Source organism: Nesoenas mayeri (genome assembly GCF_963082525.1).
Source record: "Nesoenas mayeri genome assembly, chromosome: 1".
NCBI classification, from domain to species: domain Eukaryota; kingdom Metazoa; phylum Chordata; class Aves; order Columbiformes; family Columbidae; genus Nesoenas; species Nesoenas mayeri.
The window spans coordinates 189,267,350-189,294,527 of NC_137541.1; the positions used below are offsets into that span (position 1 = coordinate 189,267,350).

General features: G+C 41.2%; 1 protein-coding gene across 3 annotated transcripts in view; it reads left to right on the top strand.

Moving 5' to 3' along the window:
* Positions 1–27,178, top strand: part of STARD13 (StAR related lipid transfer domain containing 13) — a gene marked incomplete at both ends in the record, with an annotated part of 255,942 nt that overhangs the window by 203,569 nt on the left and 25,195 nt on the right. For all 3 annotated transcript variants that reach the window (XM_080346961.1, XM_080346963.1, XM_080346962.1), the window contains 3 exons: positions 15,162–15,233; positions 17,287–17,368; positions 25,150–25,213. In XM_080346961.1, the coding sequence (XP_080203087.1) occupies positions 15,162–15,233; positions 17,287–17,368; positions 25,150–25,213 (218 nt within the window). The remainder of the gene's footprint in view (positions 1–15,161; positions 15,234–17,286; positions 17,369–25,149; positions 25,214–27,178) is intronic.

Below are 27,178 nucleotides of genomic sequence, written 5' to 3' on the forward strand. Positions count from 1 at the left end.
ATTTTTCAGAAATAGTCACATTAATTCTGTCATTCTGCTTGGCAAATATATGTACATGGACCTTGATGCATCCACGTAGCACACGTTGAACAAGCACCAAGTGCTGAAACAGTGGCTTGCCAGCAGCACTGCGGAGTTCAGAGGAAATATTTCAAGTATGCACTTCAACACTCTTCTCAGTTTTTATAAAACCCATGATCTTTGTTTATTTTTACTTCACTAGCCTCTCTCTTGAACTAAACTGACCTCAGACTATAGCATGGAGTTATATTCATTGATCTGGTGAATGCTCTCTAAGTGATCAGGAATCAGGTCATGGCTAGGACAACTCATAACTCCAAGTGGGAAGTACTTGTTGGAAAGGCAAGTATCTTGTATTTGTCTGTGGCCAGATAGTCCTGTGAAATAAATAAGTCTAGAGATCAGCTGACAGCTGGAATAAATCATTAATAGCACCAAAAAACCCTCTCTTGTTTGATATCCAGGCCACCTGATTGTTGAAGCTCTAAAGGAAGGAAGACCACCTCATGCAAGGTAGCTATGTGATCCTCATATACCTGGAGCACATTTTTGAGCATAGTACACATTTTAGTGTATCGTGTCTCACATTTTTCCTTCCTAAGTAAAGAAGGACATTTTTTCCCTTTTTAAACTGAAGTGTAAGTGTTAAGTGATGTGTCTCATTTCCCACTGAAAGTCTGGCTGAGCAAGGAGTTAGTCATTTACTTTCCAAATATCTATCTGGTAGCATTGCCTAGTGACCAAACCATATTTTCCCACAATGAGGCAAGTAATGATTCAGGCCAGTGAGAATGTGCTCTCCAGCAGACAGACCAAAGGCACTCCATCCCTGAGACAGCAACTGAAACTCTCCGACTGATTTCCCATCAACTATTAAATTAAGAAATAGCTGAAATTCAGCTGGCAATTTAAAAAGTGCCAGGGACTCTATTTCACTGCCATTTGCAGAGCCAACACTTCTTTATTCCCTTCTGTTATCCAGCTAGGGACATTGACGTGACAATAGTAGGTTTGTGCTTCAGTAGCTTTGGTGTCTCCTCCTGTCCACCCCCCAGCCCCAGTTTCCTGCACCTACAGGGAGCAGGCACTGGTAGGTCTCCAGCCTTCCTGTTGTCTTCTTCCAGGGTAATATACGCCACAGAGCTGGAGGGCTGACTCCAAATTTATAGAGTGATAACTGCAAACATCTAACTTACCTATGCTCATTCATGCTATTTGATAAAAGAGCAATTTACATCTTTCCTGCTTGTATCTAAAAATAACAGTTAAAAAGTGTAGAGTGTTGTTAGTCCTGGGTGGTGCGCTAATTAGTTCTTCGCTAATTCTGCTTTATTGCTGGCAATGATTATTGTCGAGTAATTACAGGGTTCCTGTGAATCTGGCTTCCATTTGCTCTGTGGTGTAACAAGGGTAAGGAAATGAGAAGTGTCAGTACTATGGATACCCAGTGTTATTTCTGCCATAGCAGAATTTTGTGTTATAAGGAACAGTTATTTTGTACAATGGCTTTAATAGCTGGAAACAGACCTAGGTGAGCTGCAGAATGGAAAACCAGTACTTTCACTAAATTAAAAGCCTGTTCTCTACTTGAAGGAGCACATAAAACCCCCACAGCCTTCTATAAAAAAATGTAGGGAAAGGAAACTAGAGACTTCAGCCAAAATGCTAAAAATAATAACTATACCAACATAGCCAAGTTGTCTGTTCCTTCCTGCCTCCAGTATGCATGAATAAATGTTTATGTACAGCTATCATGCAGGAATTGCTTTAGCATGATTTCTGCACATTGCTCTGTAGCTGTATGGACTGCAGCTTTCATTGTGAAGGGGACTGAACAAAAAAACCCCAATGATTTGTGTGAAGAAAACTCTTAGAAGTATTTTAGTTCAGATATCTGAAAGTTATCAGTTAATTGGTAAAACTGTTTGCTCTGCAATCTTCCCTCTGTGTTTTCAAAGCGCGTTTAGATGTGTATGTGCCAAAGCATATAGAAACTATCCGTGTACTGCAATCCTAATCACTCATGTCTGCAGCCACCTGGTAACAGAAGGCAGTATTGTGTCAATCAGCACCAAAAGTGCTTGAGGAGGCAAATGGGAGTTAAATAGTTCCAGCATCTTCAAAGATGTGCACCCTACCAGTTAGGAAATTGAAATAGCCTTAAAATTCTGGCCTTTGAGTTCACTGCTTTGATACTGAATGTTATCTGTATCTCTTCAGTAAAATTAAACAAAATTTCCACCACATGATGGATGATGGAAACTTTCTGAACAGCTGTCTGAACAGTAGCTCCACTGCTACTGTAAAAAAAGAACCTTTAATTTGACTTTCCCACATTTAGTTCTGTTTTCTTTTGTTGGAGAGAAGTGTTTGGAAGGCACTTTCATAAAAATGGATGCATTTGTGAAGACAGAGTGAGGAAAGATTTTCTTTTTTTAGTAAGCGACTAATTGTTTCCTTTAATATCTTTGTTTTTCTCATGACTCCATAAACGTCAGTAATTAGTGGCTCTGGACTAGATCACACTAAAACACACACCAGTGTGACTCCATTGTTTTAACAGCACTGTGCAGTCAAAGTAAAGAGTAAAATTTAGTTCACAATAACATCTTTACATAAGCTTCTGCTATTTCTTTAGTCACTGAAATAATTTTTAAAAGTAGTAGAACTATCAAACAATGGAGGTTGTCTGGTCCAACGCCTGTTCATGGCAGAGTCCACTTCTTGCATCACATATAACCCTGACATAGGAACAATCCCACTCCCAAAAGGAAAATGGACCTAGTTCAGAATATCCAGTTAAAAAAAAAATATTATTTGAGCTTAGTATTAATTTACCAATTTTTCATTTCTTCATACAGTGACAAGAAGGCATCCTGGCAGCTCTCATTAGAAAGATTCGTGTAGTAAATAACAGCTGGAAAAAAGCGTTAAACAGATATGGGTGTTTGGTGTTTACACCTCTTAGAAGTCATAATAATAATAAAGTAGAAAGACACAAATTTTATGAATTATTTTTCACTGCAGTCTCAAGGCACAATTAAATATTAATAAAGTTGATGTACATCAATGATAATAATTACAATATGGTTGTGAATCAGAAAAAGGTTACCTGGATGTGTAGGTACAGCTCTTGTCTGTACTTTCAGGATAGTGCCAGCCCTACTGTTACTGGATTGTATGTACCTGACAGCTTCTTCCAGACTGTGTGAACAACTGATATTCTGCTGTTTAGGGTTTAGTTTTTTCAGAACAAATATGCAGGACATCTTTCTCAATAGGCCCTTTCAAGGAAAGAGCTAAAATGGAAACAGCAGGATCTGAAGGCAGATGAGCTTGTAATGTTAATCAGCTGATAACGGTGGATAATGCTGATAATACCAGGTGGGAGCTCAGCACTTCTGATTACTTTCACTGTGCACATGCCATGGATTCAGACTCTGTCTATAATATTTGAGCTCTTCTGAATGTGCTGTATCCTTTCAATGTTTCTTGCACTACAAATTACTCATCTCACACAGAACTCCAAAAGAAAGTGCTTTAATCTTCATTTATGATAAACAAGAACAGAGAAATCTTTTTTTGTTAATACATGAAAGTATTATCTCCAAGAGGAGTTAGTTTCATATTAATGTTCAGTGTTTAATATAAATTCACAGCAGGAAGACCACCTTGGATGGGTAGAGATTCTCTGATGTCTATCTGATTGCCCACATGTAATTTGAACATCTACAGCACATGAAGGGTATAATCAAAGAATAATTAATATGTTGATAAGGAATTATGTTTTGTTCTACTTATCTGCATAATTCAGAGAGAAAGTTTACAATGACAACATCTATCTTTTGGAGTCTTGTTTACATTTTCACTCCAATTATACCATGAGGCATTCTCCTGCATTCCATAGTGCCTTTCATCTGATGAGCTCCAATTACTGTCTGACCAATTAACTTCAGTACCGCACACATGAAAACCAGGTCGGGTATTGTGGAAAAGCTAGACAAGGCATTGAAGTCTGAAACTTGCCCTCTGCTTTAGGACACAGAGCTTGAAAACCCTGACTTCCAGAGACATTATATCTCTGTCTTTAGTTGGAGTTGCAAGCACCCATGCTCAGACCAGCACTATGTCCTCTTGGGAGCCCTCTGAATGTCAGGCCACTCCAGTGACCTTGTGCATCTTGTCTGCTGCTTGAATTCAAGCTGTCTGCAGATCTCCCTTAGCCTTGCAAGAGATGACATTTTTCAAAACTGTGCAAGGATAGAGGGTAGCTGCAAACTGCAGGTAGTGGGGTCCATCTGCTGCATCCACATTCAAACCAGTTCTCAAGGCCCGAGTACCAGACAAAACCCCTTGTACCATTTATGTGCACTGAAGAAACATACCTTGTCTACAGATTGAAGAATTTAGTGTTCCTGTAATTAAGGTATTAGCAATCTAATCACAGAGTTAGTCCAGGTACAAAGATAATAACACTTATCATTCCAAGTGTAAAGTTATGGCAAGTTTCCAGTAGTGGTACAGTTGGAATTGATACATATATACTTACTATTAGCTACACCTGTCCCTGGTGTTATGCTTGCCCTTCCTATGACTCTATGCATCATAAAATCGATGGTGCTAGTCTTCCTCAAGAAGAAAAGGGGACTAGAGAAGCTTTCAGCAAGTCTTCATCAGAAATTCTCCACAAGGAGAAGTATGATGTTGCTGGCAGAGAACTTTTTTCTTCCTCCCTATTGGGTCAGTGTAGGGTTATTTTTACACATTTCCTGGAATAGTCACAGAGTCACGGAATGGCTGAGGAAGGAAAGCACCTCTGGAGGCCATCTAATTCTCCTGTTCAAGCAAGGCCACCTACAGGTGGCTGCTTAGGACCATGTCCAGATGGCTTTTGAATATCTCCAAGGACGGAGACTCCACCAGCTTCCTGAGTAACATGTACCAGTGCTCAGTCACCCTCATAGTGAAAAAGTGTTTCCTGATGATTCAAAGGAACCTTCTGTGTTTCAGTTTGTGCCTGTTGCTTCATCTCCTGTCACCGGGTACCACTGAGAAGATCTTGGCTCTGACCTCTTAGCACCTTTCTTTCAGATATTTATACACCTGGATGATATTCCCCCTGCAACTTCTTTCTCCAGGCTGAACAGTCCCAGCTCTCTCAGTCTCTCCTCATCTATCAGATGCTTCAGTCCCTTAATCATCTTTGTAGCCCTGTGTTGGACTCATTCCAGTAAATCTGTATCTTTCTTTTACTGGGGAGCCCAAAACTGGACCCAGCACACCAGATGTGGCCTCACCAGTGCTGAAAAGAGGGGAAGGATCACCCCTCTTGACCTGCTGACAATATTCCTCCTAATGCTGGTTGTCTTCTTTGTCAGAAGGGCTCATTACTGGCTCATATTCAACTTGGTGTCCACCAGGACCCCCAGCTCCTTTTCTACAATGCTGCTTTGCAGCCTGCAGTTCACTCACTTGCTCTTTAACTCTTCAAAAATAGTGATCCAACATAAGATATATAACATGAATATGTAACGTGAATATATAAAGTGAATAGGTACATATAGCTACAGTGTCTCAATAACTGCTTATTAATAGTATCTATTAGTTACGGAAATATCAATGGTACATTGTAAAAATGGCTTTATAGCACATCTGTGTGGCGAGGTTACACCTGAAGGTTTTCTAAACACCAGCTGGACTCAACATTTTCCTTTTCAATATGAGCTCATCAGCTATTTTGATCACCAGGCCACTCTTTGGTCCATGCTACATAGAAGTTTAGATTCTGCCTAGATCTCTTAATGTGCAAAGCCAAAAGCAAAACTAAACAAAAATCAGAGTCTGTTTTCAAAATCTGGCCCACACTGGCTCCTTGGAATAGATCCCAATGGATTGGATTGTTATCCCTTCTCTTCCTATTTGATAATGTTCCTTCCACATTAAAAATACAATATATTTAATATTATAGCTCTTAAAGGCTCACATTTTCCATACCTGCATCAAAATACGTTTTTCAGTGGATGTACAGTGGTCATGTATCAAAGCCCTCTTAATTCTGAAGTCAGTGGTGCTCAGCTGTTGAACTGCAGGCCAAGTAAGTGGGAAGGGCAGCGCATTACTGGGGAATGGGTGGGTGGTTCTCTGTCCTCTGTCCCCTGAGTCCGTGCTGAGCCAAGGCTCAGGAATCTGTCAGAAGGTATGGAAAGGGATATAAATCCTAATGGGAAGAGGGAGGACTTGAAGAGAATCAAGCTCTTAATGACATTTGCCCATTAGCAATACCAGAGTATTCTTCCTAAGACTAAAGGAAGGAGAGCCTGGTGTCCTTGTCAGTTCCCAGTATATATATATGATTTGAATTTTATCTATCTCATAAATCCTTTGGTAGTTTCAGCTAGGTAAAATATTCTCCTTGTTTCTTGTCATAAACTGCTGCAGTGTTCTTTTATGCAGCTGCCACATTTCATCCTAATGCAGCTGCATTTCACCCAGGAATCAAGTGATCTCTATACATAACTTTCGCATCAGTTTTTATAACCATTTAAAGTGCCTCAATATGAGATGTGGGATGCAACCTATTGTTTTATTAGTGTCATCACAAAGTGCTGCATTGTACAAATCAATTGTTAGCTAAGAAGAAAAGTGATTTCAATGCTTGAAGATAGGGTAAGATTTTTTGGGCTAGGAGGGATTTTAAATCTTGTTTTAGGAATCTAAGATGGCAAAAAAAAAAAAAAAAAAAAAGAAAAGAAAAAAAAGAAACAAACTAGCGTGGAGTAAGATTGTATAAACTGAGTGGACATGTGGGATAGTGGTTAGCAAAAGTGTCAGAGAAATGAATGGCAGAGAGTTAGTTTTAAGTGACTTTGGAGTGCAAGACACAGAAAGAAAAGGAGAAAGGGAAACCAGCACTTACTAGAAATTATCTTGATGATAAGAAGCAGCCAAAGACACGGAGAGGACACTCAAAGGAAGACCAGAATCTCTTAGTTTTATCTCATTGTTAAAGCACATTAAAATGTTGTGACTTTTGAGCATCAGTTGGCACTATTAAACATCTTTGCTGTGTTATTAATGTGATGTCTGAGACATTCAAATGCTAAGATAACTTAGTGTACAAATCTTGCTGCACTCTCGTGTTTAGGTACATGATTGTGGTGAACACCCTGTACCTCAGCAGAGGGAGTTGCCTAGAACTCTACATAATGGAAGAATTCCCTGGGGAACTAATTTTATCCTAGAGACACTTAGGGACAGTGATAGCTGCCTGGAAGGATGGCTAATTTCTCTGAATTCAGCTTCAGATTTTTTCTTGCCTCTGAGGTCTTTATGTGTCCCTGTGTCATTACTGGCTTGTTCTGCTGCCTGCTTCCATGCTCCCTGCGAGTCACCTTCAGCTTAAAGACTTTGTGGTGTGTAGCATATTGTACAAAGGTCTGTCCTGCACTACAAACAGGTTTTTTCCCTGTTGTTGTGATGCTATTTGCATAGCTGCCTTCATGTTATTAGCATGGGTGAAACCATTGTGTTGTGTACCTAGCTCTGATGAGATCTAGACATAAGAAATATTAATACAGACACAATGTTCCCAGACCTGTAAAATTTTGTGCCTGGTGAACCTGCTATAAATCTCAGGCCTATCTACTTTACCAATAACCCGTTAATTTAGGAAAGGAATTCACCATAATTCTTTTATCCAAAGGGAACTTAGGTTCCTAACTCCTTGTTAGAATAACACACCTTTCTTCCTGGGAAATGCATCCTTGATCAAGATAAAATGCTGATGACAGGTCTCCCAGTTGGGCTATGCAGTATTTGGTTGTAGTAGGGAATGAAATAATTGTCATATAGTGTCATAGAAACATTTTATATAGTCTCAGACTATGTATGAGCAATAGCAATGTCAGTAGGTCAGAAAGAAAAGCTATATAAGGGGTCATCTGACCAGGAAAAACCAATCTCATAACACTCTTTAGTTCAGTTTAATTTATTCCATTCTGGAGAATCCTTTTCCAAATCTGTGTTGGTAGCAGCAAGTTGTCAGATAAGACTCCAGCTCAGTTATGAGTCCATTCATCTCCCAACCCCACCGTCCTTTGGCAATGATTTTTATAGATTAGTTTAAAAAATACTTTATCAGTTCAGATTGCCTTCCTTCTTTTTTGTTCCTCCCTTTTCATTAATCTTCCTGTCCTTGTGTTGCAAGGTAGGGTGAATAGAAGTTCCCAGTTTCCTATCTTTTTATTACTCCTGATTTTGCACCCTTTTATCATAACCCTTCCTTATTCATCTGCTCTCCAAGGTAAACAGTTCCAATCTTTTAATCTCTGAGCATATGAGATTCTTTTTCATGTCCATAAATAATCGTGCTTCTCACTTTCAACCTTTCTAAGAAGTCAGAGTATGAATGGACATCATCTGACTATTATTCACCAAGTGTAAAGAATTACTCATAAAGAGCTTGAAAGGATCTTTTTCTATTGACATTTGAATTATATTCAGCCACAGTACTTTAAAAGGTCCATATTTTCTTGTATTATTACTGGTACCACGATTTTCTGCAAAAGCTTAAGGTCTATTTAAATAAGACTTTGACAGCTTTATTTGATCCTTGCTTGCAAAACATAACCTTGGCTCTAATAGTAATTATACAGCATGATATAATATAATTCCAATGAAATTCCACTTTTGAAAACCTTATTATCAGGATTTATTGAAGAGTATACACCATAGTGTAGTAAAATAATATAAATTCATTGTATGCTTATGCTTTATTTTATTTATGATTTATTTGTACTATAAATGGTAATTTTACGAGTGCATGGTAAAACAACATTTGTGTTATTATTGGAATTCCTCTGGAAAAGTTCTACAGAGTGGAAGGGAATGAGGTAAACCATTAGACTTCTACCTAAAAGCATTCCCTCAAATGGAGTTATCAGAAAATTATGCTAAAAGCCTAAATAATTTCAGAAACATCAATATCCTTTGGACAAAATTTATATCATCTTTTTACATAAAACTTCAGAATTTTCCCTCTTAACAAAATCTGGTGGGTACAATGCAACATGAAAATGTTACAGAAAATTGTATGTGTCTTTATTAAATTGCATGGGACTTTTTCCTTAGGGAATATGAGAAGCTTTGTATTTTTCCATGATCTCCACCAACCTACTTGCAGTAGTGGAGCAAGATGATAAACTCATAACGGCATTAACCTCCTTGCAAGCTATAGATGTGAGCTTCTGGTTTGCTCTGATTTTCCTATGTGACTTTGGAAAGTCATCTTTTCTCATATTTACAAATATTTTCCTGTTATTTACAATCTAGCACCTCTACCCTACTGTTTCTAATTTCTTAGCTCTGAAGTAGCTTTGTAAATGCTACAATGGAAACCTATCAGCCTTTAGTGTTATGTAGCAGCTGAGCAACAATGGTGTGATGGGTTTAGATATCTAAGAACTTCAGAAATTTGGGATTGGGTCTGTGCAGACCAGGTTTCTAAGAGTATTAGTAACTGAGGAGTGACATAGCCATATTTTTATGGGCAGTTAAAGGAGTCAGGCACCTGATTCACACCAATCTTGTCTCTAACCCATTTGAAGTGTTTTAAATTCCCATTTGTAAAAGAAGATTAAGAGTTGGATGGATAAATGTCTTAAAGACTATGAGATGTAGGACAGGAGAGTAATAAGGGCCATTGAAGTACCTCAGATGGGACTGCAAGAAGCTGCAACATGCTGGGCCTGTTCTCATACAGCTTCAGCCTGAACTGAGCTTTCCTACAGATCCCATCTGCCCTCATGAGCACTCTTCCAGGAAGACATCAGGGTGGTGGCATGGCTTGTTTGTGACCTGACAGACATATGGGGCAAAAGCGATGCATCAAGACCAGCTAGGCCAGGCTGACATTCTGCTGCACATATGGCTTTTAAAGAAGAGAGTAACTCCAAAATAGAAGATAGAATAAACAGAGGGAGAATAGTAGAAAAGTAGAACAAGATGAAATGCTGACATGTAGACAGGAGAAGGGAAAGGACTGTAGTATCTGGGTCTTAGCACCGATATTTGTGGACAGGGATAAGGTCCCAAGATAGAAAATTTATTTACTTACATTATTTCCTCTTGACAGAGCAATTTTCTCCAACCAACCTTTTAGACAGTTTTCCTTCATTCTTCATGTGAGAAATGACTGTCCCAGTGGTTTGTTTTTCTTTGGCTCGTTAAAATGCAGCTAATGTGGGCTAAATAAGGTCCTTAGAAGATCTGGGTCAGTTTGCTAATCCAACAGCAGACCATTCCCAGTTTTAGAGGGTTAGTCTTCTGTCAGCTTAGAGGGTTGAACTAGATGTCTGAATGCAGGGCAGGATGTCTCCTTTGGTGGCAGTTGGATGCTCAGCTCTTCCTCTGGTGTTGGGCACCATCAAAGCAGTTTGTGAAGAACCAGAGAAAGTGTTGGGAGAGAGAGAAAAACTGCAAGCAACTGTCTCCATTTCAGCCCCAGAATAGCTGGAGCACCCACATAGTCTGTGGGACACATGCTCAAACCTACTTAACACTAGAGAAGGACTCACAGCCAAGTCTCAGCTGTACTCTGAACATCTGTCACATTTCCTGGGTGAATGTCTCTCTCCTTATTTCTCTCTACTTACATCCTAAATAAATTAAAAAGTGGATCAGATATTTGCACATCAGTCTCCACTGTGCAGTATGTGCTTTAAGGTACTCTAATAAATGTTTAATTTAATACACAGTGGGACGACTCTGGGAGGAAAGATTAAGACACAATCCCATAAGGGCAAGAAGAAAAAAAAAATAAAAAAGAAAGATGGCTTAGCTGATCAAAGAGGTGTGTGACAAAATTTGAAGTCCCTGTTTGCATATGAGCACCAAAAGGTTTTGGTGAAGCAGGGACAGATTCTGGGGCGGCTCTGTGGTGAGATGCGAGGAAGATCAGCAGCACCATCTGTGCCAAACCTCCTGGGAAGAGCTGGTAGATGAGGGGGATATGGAGGCCACTAGGTGATCATCATCCTCATCTTCCCCAGAAATGTGACTGGAAGGCTTTTTCCTGTGTGGATCTCAATTATAACTCACTACTGGTAGAAAACTGAAATGGAAAAGAGAAACTTGTTTCCTGTCAAGCTTCAACTAAAAACTGAAAAAAAAAACCATGGGAATTCAAGTACTGTGAGTCATATTGACAGCTGTCAATATTTGTGACCAAATCATTATCTAGCCTTAATTATTAATGATTGTCATTAGTTGCTGCCAAGCAAGTGTAAAGCAGTAGGTAAATTACCATGATTTTTTTTTCAGTCAGCAGAGCAGGGCAGTAGTGCATAAGCACAAACACACCATCACTTCTGCCGGGGTGAGCAGCCATTTGAACGTGCCAAGGGAGATGCTGCTTGTGGGTTGGTGGTGGCTCACGTGCTTCTGGGAAGACCTGTGGTTCCTGCCAGCCTTGAGTGCAGAACTATGAGCCATGTTCTCTCTAAAGTCACTCTTCTCAGTGTCACAGCCCTTCTCTGTGCTGTTGACAAGCTACCTTGGAGCCACCTGTGAACACATGTAGTTTTCCAGGTCCTTCAGGGCTGCACCAAGACAGAGCAGCTGCTGCAGGCTGGTTCAGACCCTGCGTTAGCCTGGACATGGACACAGAACTGGACCAACACTGCCAGAAGTATTTCTATAGCCCTTTATTGACAGATTCAGTGAGGTCTTTGTGGTGCTGTACTCATCTCTTCTCAAAGAAGTTGTCACTGATGTTTAGATAGCAAGGAAAAAAGGCAAATATTAGAGTATCTGCACAGAAAGACAAAGTTAAACTGAGCATTTCAAATTACATTTTAAGCATCACAATATCCCGTAATGAAAGAATCTGTATTGCATTCTGAACTATAACTTGGATTAGATGCCCAGAGTGAGATAATAGAATGACCTTTGGTGTCTGCTGAGGTGTAAATCCTTGGCTGTGCCTCTTCACCAAACCTGCAGGAGCAGCCAGGAGGTGAACAGCTGGAACAGGTGCCTTGAGCCAGTAGAAATACACTCATATGAGCAAGGTCATATTTTTGGCTGGGCCAGCAGCACATTGCACTTTTTCACTTCTGCTGTCCTCTGAATAAGATCAAAAAGGAAAGAGAGACAAGCAAGGGAACTGGGCACTCATTTGTGTTCGAGACCCAGTATCCTGGAAGATGACTTAGCAAATGTTATCTGAGGGAGAATCTGTTTATTTGAGATGATCATTTGGAAAATGAGAATACTCCCAATAGTTCCTTCATGGAGGAGATAGACTAAAAGACTTGAAAGCAAAAGTTAATCCATCAATCATTTTTGAACGGTTGCACTGTGTTACAGTCTCATATAAAAGAAAAAAAAAACAAACAGAACAAAACAAAACCAAAAACAACAAAGCCACCACAAAGGGTGAGATTTACTTCCTTGGCTATTCCCAGCAATTTTTCAACCATTGCAACCTGAGCTTTTTAAAATCTCGCTTGGACTGCAGGAAGATTCCTCAGCAAGCTTCTCTGAGCAGCCAACTGTGAAAAATATTGAAATATGATAAGCATATAAGGCCATTAAATGGTAGCATTCTCCATCACCCACAGCCTCTGTTAGTTGTTCTTCCAGGCCAGATGAAGCTAGAATGTACGTACAGCTGTTCTGAGTTGTAAAATACATTTTGAAATGGGATTGATTCATCTGTGTTTCATGAGACTGAATTAAGCAAAAGAAAAAACTATAAAGACTTCTCTTTTTTCCAAGCATTTAGTAAAAATATTCAGTCTCACTGGAACATAATAGAGATGTGCTTTCAGCACACAGATGTGCAGTAGTGAGAGCCACGTTTTATGTAAGCTGCTCATTCTTTTGTGCAGTGTTAAGAACTGAATGTACTTTCATACTCCTTTTTCTTGGCCTTGACATGAACTAATGTCAAAGCAAATGAAGACCTGGTGGTAAATCCTTTTCAGCACTGCTAATGATTGGAGCCATTGTGGAGCTGTTACTGGCTATCTAATCATCTTTGGGAAATTGGAGTTTTGATAAGTAGACCTTGTATTCTGAATTTTGATTTCTGCAACAAAAGTTTGCTGGCACGTCTCAGTATTTAGGGGATCGGAAAGGTGTGCAGGTCAAATAATGCAGAGTATATTCAAAGCAGGTTTTATGATGGGATTCAGTGGGTAAGGTCATTAAGGGTATAATGAGTGATTTGAAAAGAATTACAAGGGGAAAAATTCACACCAGCATCTCCTATATATAGAAAAGCATCTCAGTAGAAAATAGATTTACAACTGGAAATTTTTTTGCATGCAAGACAGAACATTCAGAAGAGCAACTGAGCCTGGTTTTCTTTTTCCAGTTCCATCCTTATTTTATATCTAGGGGTTGTATTATGGCTGCCTAGATTTTACAACCACAAACATGCCAAAACCCTTGACTGGTTCATTCAGGTTGAAAAATAAGCAACATAAAATGTCTACTTTCTTCAACACCTGCACACTGTATTCCACAGGGCTTTGGTTTTTTTAATGTAAGAGGTGCAGATAATGTGTTTTGTAAAGTGGAACTGTTGAAATGGTAGATCCTGATCTGGATCTGGGCAGCAAGGAGGTATTGCCCGGGTTCCCCCAGCAACACGCAGTTATCCTGATGAGCCCCTATTCTTAGTTGTTCCTCTAGTAGCTGTGGGAGCAGCTGTGCATGCTGGCAGTGTGGGTGCTGGGCACAGCTGGACCTGCCACATGGCTTTCCATAAAATGAGCCCATGGAGCTTGGTAAAAATTGAGGTAACCCCCCTGTCAAAATGCATCAGTCATCTCAGAGGTTGGGTGCATAACCATGTGTGTGACCGCTGTAGTGCACAAAGTCTGTTTTGCTGGAGATACTTCAAAATTTATCCTCTCTTTTTGTGTAGCTGACACATTTACTGCTGCTTCAGTAACTGCGTTGGGTGGATCTGCCTCTCCCATGCAAAAACCTTTAGGTTTCATGTAGTCCCCCTCTTGAACATGATTGGCAGTGTTAGCTTAATGGTTGAACTCGATGATCTTAAAGGTCTTTTCCAACCAACATGATTCTATGATCTTCTTCAACTCCCTCATGCTCACCAAATCCCTACTGTCACTCTCAAAATAAGGAGGGACTATTCTCTTGTCCAGCTGATGATTCCCCCACCTCTTTCCTTCAGGGCAGAACACACCTTGAAAGGGGAAACCAAGTCCAGCATCAGCTGTGTCCGTACTTCTAAATAGTGGAGAGGCAGGGACAAGATGACACAGATGGATTCCTCGCTGCTTAATACTAGTCTTCTCAAGAGAAGATTTGTCTTAGTAGATAACTGAAACAGCCCAAAACAGGCCTGGAGGTGGATTAAAATTAAAGAGTGAGATGTCTGGTTTCCAGTGATCGAAGCTACTGCCTGTATCTATTTCATTTAACTGCACAGACATACCTGTAGCTGTTTATCCTCCCTCTGTTAGCAGCCACAAGAGAAAAGCATTGTCAGTAGTTGATTTATCCTGCCTGTTTTAGACACTACTTTAAGGTGAAATGAATCACCCATTGAAAGTAACTGTCTATTGACTGTGGAGGGACTCTACTTAATGGAGTTCAGATGGCTAAAGGTAGGAAGATGCATCCTACCTGTACAATTGTCCCTTCAGTAACACGAGACCTACACTGGGGTTTTCCTGTCAGAGCTTTCACTGGCATTCACGTGGGATTTTTCTCTGCAACAAGTGTCAGAGCAGGAAATAACACAGTGCATGCACCCTGTCACCCCATTTCCAGCCTGCTTCATCTTCACCTCCACCCAACAACTTATCCTTGGGGGAGGGTAGGACACAGGACCACAAAGCTGGCTGAGCAAGTTCTCCTGCTGTGCAGAGGTGATTAGCAGTTCACCCTGGTCACCAAGTGGTGATGCAAACCCCAGAGCTGTGTGGAGGCAGGGGTATTTCTGTGAGGGACACTAATTTTATTTTCTGATGCTATAAAGAAATACTTCAGACTGATGACAGTACTTTTAAGCAATGAACGGCTAAGTCTCTTTGCTATTTCCTTGTGAGTAAAACAACTTCTAATGCAAAGTGTGAACTCTTATTTTTTCTCTTTCTACTCAGAAATCGAAGCAAAGGAAGCGTGTGACTGGTTACGTGCAGCTGGATTTCCCCAGTATGCTCAGTTCTATGAGGGTAAGTAGGTTTTTCTCCTCTCTGTGCCGTACTGAAAGTGGACTGGGCCTTTGCCAGGAGAGCTTGCAGTCGGCCAGCTCTACATTTGACTGAGTTAAGGCCATGGCTGGCTGCTTCACAAAGCTTCAGCTGCTGGAGTCATACCACTGCCTAAAGAAAAGCAAGACTCTTGCCCTCATAGCCGTGGGAAGGAAAAAAAAAAAAGAGGTGGGACATAGTTTGTGTAAATCTCAAAGGTTACCAAAAACAAGTACAAAAAAGTCCAAATACCTTGGTCTTTTTTTTTTAAAAAAAAAAAAAAACCCTTCCTGAACTGCATCTAAAATAAGACTGAAAACACTGAAAGTTACTGAAAATTTCAGTCTTAACTGAAAACAAGCTTGAAATACTCCACAAAACTACCAAAAGTGAATATTCAGAGCTGCATTTTACACATGCAAAGCTAGAAAAGCCAATATTTTGGTGCTGACAAATGGACATGTCCCCTTCCTAGCTGTAAAGTTTGTGCCCAGGGAACTGATGTCCCCAAGGGCAGGGCAAGCACTTGTACTGCTGCTGCTGCCATCAGGAGCAGTTTTGGGGCTGGGTTTTTCCTGCTCTGCTTAGCAGGAAACTGCAGCTAATCCTCATTTTTCCCAGACTGCATATTCTGTCTGCCAGAGACACAGAGCCAGCTCAGGCCTGCTCGGGCTTATTAGCTGGAGTGTAGCTCAGCCAAACGCCGCTGGACACCTTCCAGGGTCAGCTTGGGTCTGGAGGCAGCACGGCTCCATGCATGGAGCAATGGCCAAGAAACCTTGTGGGTCAGAGCCAGCTCTGCAGACAGCCAGCTGGAAACTGTCCAGACCCTCAAGTAGGGCTGAGGGGCATGATGCTGAGGACACCTCCATGGCTTCTGATGGCCAGCTGAGGTCCCTCAGGGATCAGGTGCTGGTTCCTGATGGGCTGCTTGGGTTGCCCAGGGACTAGGAGCACCATGCAGAGATGCTCAGGTAGCTCCAACAGGAGCCAGGTGGGCTCTGTTGAACCCAGCAAGAAACTAAGACTAATAACCCTGCCAAACCAAAGCTAACATAGATGTGGCTACCATAGTTCCTGGGTGCCCAGTAGTACCTTTTATGTCTGTCTTGTAGTCAGAGCATCTCAGAACCCCACTTCTCCAAGGAAAGGAGAGCCCACTACCTGCCAAACACAGAGGGATGTTCCCTCCAAAAAACAACCTGTGCTGGGCTTGCACAGTTCCCATACAGTCAATATGCTCTCTAGACAGTCTATGTCTCAGAAAACAAGATCCTTTTTACAGACATCTATTATGTCAGTGTTAAGCAGTAGTTTCTGAAACTGCTGGCTGTAGTTCCTGCATCCCAGTGTCCTGCTGTGGTACCTAAGCATGGCAGAGCAGCCTGGAGAGCAGCCACGGCACTGGAACCCATCCCACTGTTATAGAGGCCCCACTAATGTGTTACAGCCATGTCACTTTTCATTACACATGTCAGCTTCCAGCACACTAGTCTGGCTTTTTAGCTAATATTGGGGGTTATAATTCAACTCTTTTTTCTCCGTCTCTCTTACTTGAGTAACCCTTAGTTTGAAAATGTTGTTATCAGGACCTATATTAAAAGTGAAAAGCACAGAACATTTCTGTTTCATGGGAAAAGTCTGTCTAGCAAATAAGTCACTGTGATGGGAACACAGAACCTTATTGCTCATGTGGATAAAGAAAGTGTGTTGGTAATTCCTTGATCTCATTTGTTTGTGCTAGGTGCTAGAAAGAACAGCTAACAATTACCTTTTTAAAGCCATAGTGAAATAAATTTGCTCTTGTCTCTTGCTCTATCTTTGGGTCATAGGACATTCAACTATACCTTTAACAGAAAAAAAAAAAAAAGGTGGCTGAAAGGGTGGCAGATACAGCTGGAAAGGCACCACAGCTGCGTGAAATCAGTCATACCAGATTTCAGTGAGCAAGCACATGCAAAACATTTTAGACATAGACAATGTATTTTCATTTGAATAGCAAGCAGTCATCTTAACCTTGTGTCTCCTTTTATAGACTCTCAGTTTCCCATTGACATTGCTGCAGTAAAGGAAGATCATGATTTTCTTGACAAGGACCTTGTAGACCCTCTTTGCAGGTAAAAAACACCTGAAGTTTATTTTCTGATAATTTTAAAATGTGAGCTGATTTGTTATTGTTAGCATAGCAGCAGAAGCAGCAGCAGAGATGTTTGCTTGTCCATGTGAATTTAAGCAATGATATCTATAATGCTACCATTCTGAATTCATTTCTTTTATGGAAAATCCTGGAGTAGGACCCACTACACTCATAGAAAACATTACATGATTTGGGAAGACCCAGATCCAATGGATTTGAAACACCTGCCTTTTAAGAAAGAACTAGTAGTAGTACAAGCAAACCCTGAATAAATGAAGGAGTCACATTTGATTTACACATGAATAACTCTTATGTCCAAGCACAGTAGAAAAGATGAAACTTCATTGCATAGAATTCGGCAAGTACTTTCTCTGGCAGCAGACATGGTTTTCATGCTGCTGTAATTCCCTTGGTACTCTCTTTTTGGCACCAGTAACAGATGTGGGACCAGAACCCCACAGTACTACAGCTGCTACAACTAATCACTGATTTGCCCCTCCCAGAGGGGTTTACTGTTTATCTAGCTTTTTATACTCTGCCTGTGATGAATATACTGTATTGCATTGCTCAAGTACTGTCCCCCAGGACTCAAGAAGCAGCAATTCTGTGGTAGTTTTGCAAAACCACATTGCAGAGGCATTGTTTCCCTCTTCTTTCTCCTGTGTGGAGTTCAAGCTGGATTCTGCTCCTCTCTTCTTTAGTAAGGACAAAGGAGCATCTGGCCCCTAACCAAAGAGGCTTTATTACATGTTTTGGAAACTTTCACAACACCATTATCAAGATAATTGGACAAAACTCTATTTCCCCTTCTGCAACTGGGGCTAAAGTCATCAGAGAGTAGATGCTGTTCCACTGCACATCATACTGTGCCTTGCAGGGATTAATGAGTCTGTGATGGAGGACTGCAGAGAGGGTTTCTGAGCACCACAGAAAACAGGGCTGGAAGACAGTCTATCTAGTCCATCTCTCCATCCCGAGAGGTGCCCTCCTTCCTGGAGGATCCAGGTAATTCCTGGGCACAGCTGTCAGAATGCTTTCCCAAAACTCCCTTGCTGTGAGACCTACTTTGCATCTCATTTTGTCTGTTACGGATATGGGGAACAGAATATTCTCTCTCTCTGTGTAGTAGGCTTTGTGTCTGAAGACAAATAAGAAGAAAATACCTGAATCCTTCAGTGATAGCTCTCAAGGATGCCAGGGAGCAGAATAACTGCAGACTTGATCTCTTGCTGTTCAGTATGGCCTGGTGGGAGGGATGGCTTTGCCTATGCCTAGAGAAATCTTCTTTCCACACATACATGCATCCCTTTGCTTCAGTCTGGTGTGGGGGAAGACACACTTTGCTGTAGTGTGGGAACTGGGAAGTAGTAGAAGGTTGAGAGCTCTTCCTCTCTGCCCTTTCCCTCAAAGTTGAAGGACCATCGGAAAGTGCAAGTATGATGTCTGTCCCTGTCCCTTTGTTGTGAGAGCAAGTAGTGAGGTGCAGTCACTGTGTAGCTCTGTGACTCTCCCCAGGCTTTCTTTTCCAAAGTAACTGGCAGTGGTGGTACTTCATTCATGGTCACCAGGCATCCAACACCTACGCAGCTAAATGTGAACAGCTCATCTCTTGCTCCTTCCTCTCTGTAGACTCATAGATACACCTACAACAGTTACACAAGGTTGATATATTTAGGAGAATTTCTTTGTGTGAGCTGAACAGCTGGAGACTGTTCTTTTCTTTCATTAAAAGATGAGGTTTTGAAAAACTAAACTAGCAGCTCGAGAGATGCACTTGTGACAAAGTGCTTTATATTGTATATATGTGTATATATGTATATATATATATATTAGCCTAAATCAAGCAATACTCCTGAGATCTGTGGTACATAAGCACAGACACAGATCTCTCCAAACTATTTTATTCAAAGAGAAGGGGTTTTATGACTGCCTAATAACTTTTTCTGTAATGATTTTATTCAGAAGACACCACCCGTTTACTTTAATTTTTTGGGGGGGAGCTTCTAAACGGTTTTGGTCTAAAAAAAGAATAATACCTCATATACTAGCCAGGTAGAAATACAGTTATTACATACAGATTATGTTTTCAGATTGCAGACATTTAATTTGCTGTAAGTCAGCAGCTCCAAACCTTTGGCTGTGAGCAACCTTTACAAAGTGATTGTGCCAAATGTCAAGATTCGAGTTCATCAGAAACAGTCAACAGTGTCAGCCTCTGGCCCCAGTACCAGCTTTGTTACTGTATTAGCTATCAAACCAACATCTTCCCAGTTTTCCGGTGCACTGGAAATCTTCACAGGTCAGCTGACCACTGTTGATGCTTTTCTACCCTTTTCTACCCTTGCTTTGCTCTGTGGTGGCAGTACTACAAGCTACATGCCAGCATATCATATGAGAGCCATGGGCTGTGATGCACTTTTATGAAATAGAAAGTTTAAAGAAGGTCAGTTATTACTTGTTTATGCACTGATCCCCAGGTCAGGAGCCAAACTTCCACTCTTCAAACACCCGAAACTCCCCTCAAAAGTATGCATGACCAAACCTTCACACTGACTAACAGTGCATTCAGCCTGTAGTGCTATACAAAATGGGGTTCTCTTTTTATTTTTTTAATTTGAAGGATAATTTTAAATCTGGAATGCCAGAGTGGATAATCAGTTTGAGCAGTTTTAGCTGTGAATGGTAATGGTTCTAGCATAAATGCTGAATTTCTGTGCTCTTGTGGATTGAAATCAGACTCTCAACCTCATTTTATGATCAGTTTTCTTATGGCATTGCAGTATACAAGACAACATGAGGTACAAATGCAGAGGGACCTTTTATTTTTTTAAGGCAGCTGGTAGCATTTTAGTCAGAAAGCCTAAGACTCCCCATTGTAAGATATTTCAGTGACCTTTTTGAGATACTCTAACACTCCTGCTGCTTTCAATATCATTTGAAAATTTGGCAGAGTAAAGAGCAAATTTGAGGCCTTTGGGTTAGAGGCGTATCTATCAAGAGATTCCACTCAGATTTTATTGAGTAACAAACAATAGAAAATTGCCATGCAATCTGCAGGCAATGCTGTCAGCCTGCCAAAATAATAATTGGGCATGAAAATTTTATAGCTGGATCTCTGTGTCATTTCCAAAATAGCAGCAACCAGCTCTGCTCTGGGAACTTTTGTGGGCACTGTGATAAGAAGGTGAGAAGGAAAACCCAAGCCATGCTGTTCTTTTTGTATTCACATAAATATAGTCACTGAGAATATAAAGAACAAGCCTGTAACAGTCTGATCCATAGTCCCCTCAATCAAGCTCTTAACATTTGAACTGTGCCAAGCAGACAGCAACCTCTTTTTCCATAGCTAGTGTCTCTTAGATAGCTTATATATAATTCTAAGTTCGCTGTACAGGGGACATCCTACTATTAGAGTTTTTAAGTGGTGATTGTACAGTCAGTCCTGTCTGCTGAATTACGTTGCTGTAGGTGCTGTTAGGAGATGAATATGTGGTACAGAAAGCCCTGCTCTGAAGTCAGTAGAATGGCTCCCATTGACCTCAAGTAGAGTTGACTCACCTTATGTGAGCACGTTGCCTATAAAGTAACTCACTCGCAGCCATGACAAAAAGTGGTAGGAGTGGGAAATACTGTATTCTCTTCATGCACAAAGCTGGTGGAGCACAGATGTGCCAGTGCCATCTTCTCACACCAACCCCACCAGTACTGGGAGGACCCTTATTCAGTGCTCAGACCTCAGCAGTGTGCAGCATGAGGATCTGGATGTCCGCTTCCCAGATTCCACAGCACAGAAGAAGCCAGCTAGGGGCATGTGTATGCAGCACTTACACTTGGCTAGGAATAATGGTAAAACAAATAAATAGTATCATGTTTCCCTCATAGAGGAGTTTATGGAACCGTATCATATGTTTGCCTGGTCACGGTCCGTAAGGGAGAACATTTGCAGATCTGCAGAGGTAGGAGACACTGTGCTGTCCATGCAAGCCCTCCCTATGGTGTCTTCTCCTGTGTGACCAGTTGGTGCCCCAGCTGCATTCCCCACCATCTGCTCGGAAGCAGCTGCAGAACAGGTTGAGGGGATTGCAGGGAGTTCCAAGTCACTTTAAAGTGGTCTTCCCATTATCTGGATGGCTCTTCAAGCAGGACAACAGATCACCCAGAAGTTTCTCAGCTAATCAGCTCCTGCATTACTACAAGTTCCTATGTATTTCTAAACACTGCTAGGTGCTGTACAAGATGCTAAAGCCAGAGATTTCCTGTTTCTGTAAAACTTCCAACATAAGGGTTAATAGGTATAGCACTGGAGCTGGGATCCAGAGCCTTAAATATATTTACTTAGTGCCATCTCAGATCTCCTAAGATATCTCAGACTTCTCCATGGGCTGGCTGAACCAAGGGGACCTGCAGCAGCTGAAGGGCAGGCTTGGTACTCCAGGGGATCAAAAATAGCACTAGACATCTCTGTTTGGGCACCTGAATCACTCTGCTGGTGTTAATGTATTGTTTCAAGGGACGCTTTTCAACAAAGACATGATATTTCACTACAGAGATAAGTGCTAAACCACAGAGGCAGTGCTTACCTGTGATGGCCTGGAGAAGAAATAAAAATAACATCAGTGAAGCACTAGCTGTAGCAAATATTTTGCAGGCTTCTCCTGAAAACTGCAGAGCTTTCCAGATGAGTGTTGAAATACATCTTAGATTATTTGGTTTTTATATAGCCATGTCTCTTGTACAAGCTTATTTAATGCGTTTTCTCCTACCTTTTCTCAAGTCCAGATTCTGTGTTTTGCTAACATTACAAACAGGCAGTCTTTTCCCATGTTTTCAAGGAGTGACGTGAAAGTGTAGTGTTTTGCTTACTTCAACTGGGACATTAGTGGCAGCCTTTTGTAGATAAAGACTTTTATTTTTTGTTTTCTGAAAGATTTTCTGAGGATTTGGCTGTCAGTCATGTAACAACTTTAAGTAGATGAGGAAAGCTTTCTGCCACCGCTGGCACATCAACAAAGCATAAGAAGTGGAAACAGACTGGCTTTGATTGAAGTTGTTAGTACCAGGCAAGCTCACAAATATGATCATTAGTTCTCTAATTTCACTGGCAAATCATTCCACAGCACTGGAAAAGCCCCAGAAAGCATGCTGATGTTCTGTAGATGGGTGAATTTAAAACCTGAGGTTGAGCTCCTGGCACCCAGTAAAAAGTAGTTTTGTTTCTGATGGAGCAAGTTCTTCGTAGCAAAGCCAGGTTAGAAAGCAGCCAGGACAATGGTGTGGCTTCCCAAGCCTCCAGTTTAATCAAGGATATTCACTTTTATGGAGATGACCACTCAGTTCCTGCTGAAATGATCTTGCTTTTGGATGTCGTTAGTGGGAAGGTGATGGCTTTGGGCGTTCTTGTTGGTTTGATCATGTGCTTTGTACACTTTTCTATGCTGAAGAAGCAGCCCTTCTTAATATAAAAGCCATGACACTTTCTGCTGTCGGCTGGGCTTGTGCAGAGGTACGTGGGTGCAAACAGGGCAAAGGGTACATCAAGGGCTGTTGCTTCCTTGTCTTCCCACTCCTGAAGTGTGTGGCTCACTCCTTGGTTTTTTGAAGGCAAATGACAGTGTAGTGAATGGAAGGAGCACTGATCCCTGTATTTAAAATGTTTAATTCTACATCTTATCCTTAACAACTGCAAACAGGTATAGAGGGTTTTTTATAGACTACTGAGGAAGCAGTTGCAGAGATCCCTGCCAGGGGCTGTCGTGGAGAAAGGGGGCCATGCCACAGCCCTTGTTCTCAGGGGAGCTTCTTCAGTGCTGCTCTCCTGGAGGCAATGGTGGTGGAGCCCATGGCTTGGTCAGAGCTGGTGAGCAGGCTGAAAGGAGGTGGTGGTTTCTCAGGATTTCTGAGCCTCTGGGCCTGAATTTAGCCGACGCCTGTCTCTGGGTCAGCCTTGCAGGACACATTTAGGTGAAGGAAGCAGGGAGCACTTCCCTGACCCTGGTCTGGCAGCTCACCAGGTAAAGGTGTGAGGATGTAACTGCAGCTTGCTGCAGATAGGCAGCTACAGGCACTCAGGTGACAAGCAGCAGCACGTCTGTGTGGAAACGTGGCTACAAACTTGTCCCTCCAGCACAGTCCAGCTAATGCAGAGGTACAGGGACTCAAACTGAGCCTTTGGTTCACCTCTTGGTCCAAGGATAGAAAGTTAGGCTGGAGTCCTTCAAAAGTGTGTCTGTGCCTCTGTCTACTTAGAATTCATATTGAGACGCAAACGTAAACATTTTGCACTCAAAAGAAGCTCTGAACATCATTCAGTCCCAGGGCGCCAAGAAAATGCAACTTTGGGTTAAGAAATTCCATGTTTGGGCAAAAGATGAGGTTTGCAATAATAGAAATAATCCCTGAGGAGGAGGATTTGTGGGCAGAAGGCTGAAGATACAGCTGCAGAGCCACAAAGCCTGAAATTTATTACAAGAATATTACTATCATGCACGCGGGGTGTGCTTGTGCATGCATTATACTCACATTAATATGATAAGCACATGACTTTTCTGATATGGCGTAACAAGTTTGGTGGCTTGAGTTAAGGAGGAGCACTTTATCTACAAATGAGCAGGTGATATTTTGTAAGGATTTTTTTTTAAGGAAGATCCACATTTGGTGGGCTGGTTCTTTATTAGTGGTAGGAATTTGAAAGGTTTTCTAATATTAAAAGTCCCGGGGAGGAATATGTTACTGCCATAATGTTCTTATGGTATGTGAAAGATAACATCATTGATGTGATACTTTTTTTCTTGTGTCCTTGTAACTTATCATATACATTTCAGAAGTTATCAGTTCTGCAGATTTGCAGCCTCTTCCCGAGGCCCAGAAGCAAAATGGGCAGCCTGGAGAGGAGTGTGGTGGGCACAGGGCTCTCTCACTCTGCCTTTCCTTATTTTGAAATTCAGCCCTAAATCTGGAAAATGTTCGAAGGCAAACACATTTGACTCTGAGCCTCTGGTTTTAGAAGATGGATGGTTTAATGAATCAAGACCTTTAAGTATAAATAAAAGCTAATCAATTTTGCTTAGCATGGTAGGTTCTCTATTGAAAGAGCATGTTTTCTTGTCCTCTTTCTCTGCACATGGGCACACACACATTCATTTTCCATCTTTACGTTCCCACTATTTTCATGGGATAGCCTTGGATTTAAGGAGCAGAAGCCTTACAGAGTCCCTGATGACATAATTACAGATACGGTCAAAAATAATTAAAAATATTCATTTAAAGATCATAGATGTTAGATTTGTTACACTTGTGGTGTTAATCTGTCTATAAGATCCACAGGTATGGGAAAGGAAATACTAACGGTAGAGAAACATTTAACTAACTGCTAGAAGTTCTTCTTTATGTCAACTTTTTAAACTCCCTAATATCAGCCTTAAATAGTTTTAGATCAGTTATGTTATGGTCCTTCAGAAGGCAACTTACCTACTTCCTCTCCTGACATTTTCCCATCTATCATCAGAGCTGTTGGTTTATACCTGTTTCCTTTGCTAAGTACTTAAATTTATATGAATTAAAAAGTAGTATATAAACCTGGCTACCAAGTAATGTGAATGCAGTGGTGTTATAGCCTGGAATAATATGACCAGTATTGTTTCTGAAGCCTGTTGTGTGCCATTAGCACCCTACAGGCAGATAAGAGGAAAGCTTTTGAACTTATGAAAAGTCATGCCCTTTAATCAGGTGCTGCTAATCTTTTGAATTTGCTTTGCCCTGTAGACGACTGAACACACTGAACAAGTGCGCCTCAATGAAACTCGATGTGAACTTCCAAAGAAAAAAGGTAAGGAAACTTCACGAAATGTGCTGGCTTTGCCCCAGCTTTTGTGATAAGACCTCCACAGTTTAGTCTTTAAGTCAGTAATGCTCTTAAAAGTAAGTTAAGTGTATTTGACTTTGAACTTGTGTGTCAGCATTATCTGGACACATGACATTGTGAATTGCTAAATCTTGAAATTATAAATAAAATAGAAAAAACAGTGACTAATACAGCAGGAACAATACTATGTGTGTTAAAAGGGCACATGTAGTACTTAAAACTTTACGTATGTGCAACGCAAGTTAGCGAGTGCAGTTTCATTAGGCTGGCTTGTTTGCCAATGCCTTGTGAGTACACAGTGGAAAATCCTGCTTTAGAGAATGGAAGTTGCTCGGATGAAAACAATGGCTTTTCTTTATTTCTTGTCCTGACTTATTCCTGGTTAAGAATATGAAAGTAAACTCTGTCATCCTTATAAGCTGCTGTGTAATATAGGAATTATTTGAGCTTAAAGGGTTTCGGCAGGGACTGCAGAAAGTGCATATTGATTTTGAGTTTTGTAACATGTCCACTGTTAACTGTTGAACGTTTGGTTTTCTGCTCACAAATTCCCCCAGGCCCTTCAGTAGTGTACAATGGTAGTTGTCAATTCTCAGAAATCTTGGGTGTCTGTTTTTCCTTCCTTAGAGTGTTTGTCTAATGTTTTTTTAACACTACCTCCGAGAGTTGCATTTTTGGTGTCTTAGCAGATGCAGTCTATTCATACTCTATTCACTCTTTGAGGCAGCTTGAACAAAGAATGGTTTTAATGTCCGGGTATTCTGCCTTCGGCACATGCTCATTTGTTCTTCTGTGTTTATAGCCTCTTTAGTTTGCATTTTGTCCATTCACTGGAGCCATGGGGACCACTTCTCTTCACTGCTTCGGACCTAATGGGTTTTTCTTGTCTTTGATAAGTGCCAACACTTTCCACACCAAACACATACATCACACCTGGGAGAAGGAACAGTAAAATCCCCTGACTACACAATAACTTTATGATTTGGGCAGGTAGGCAAATCCTCCTTCCACAGGAGGAAGCAGAGGTCCTTCAGCAAAAGCTAACTCAATCGATTGTGTTGTTGACCTGCCTGGAGCAATGGCTGGTTTATGTCCATGCGCTCATGTACTTGTGCTCAAGCAGAGATACAGGAGCTGCACAAGAGACAGAATTACAAAAAGCAACATATAGGTGAATGCTGATTGTCCTCTGAAAGTTCTGTTTAGTTCCTGTCCTTCTTCTCTTCAACAACTATTTTGGGTTTGGTGTGAGGTTTGCATGCTTGCTTGCTTGCTTGCTTCTTTAAGTGTCTGACTATGTCGGATTAAAAAAACGAGGATTTTGTTGTTATATTTGTTTTAACTTTTGCTGCCGCTCCTTCCTGTTCTAAATGGATTAAAGCCCTCAACTGCTTTCCTTGGAGATGACCGTTCATTTGCGAATGGCCCTACTTGGCACTTTCAGGGGCATAGAAATTGGTTGGGTCCCTACCTGCATGAGGCCAGGGAGAAGCAGAGCACAGAAAACATGTAGAGAAAGAGGAGAGGAAAAAGATTTGGAATGGCAGATCCAGAGCATGTGAAAGCAGAAGAGAATGTAGGGGAGAGGAGAACAGGGGAAAGAGACTGGGGAGGAGAGACTGCTGACAGAAGGAAACCTAAATGCAAGTGTAAAAGCTGGAATTGGGGCTGGAAATGAACACCGAACCAAGCAAACTTTTTTTTTTCTGCAGATACTGCCTCCCCTAATACTCTCTATGGTGATCTAAACAATGAAATGCAAAATCAGCTTGCTTTGGAGGTTCAGGATAACAGGTTTGCAGCTGCTTGAGAGATTTATCAAAATATGGCCAAGCGAGCTACTAGGCAAGGTTTTGTGAAAGCCAGCACGGCGTGAGCGCTCCCCCAGCCCGCGCTCCCACCCAAACCGTTCACGCTGTGGGCTGCTCT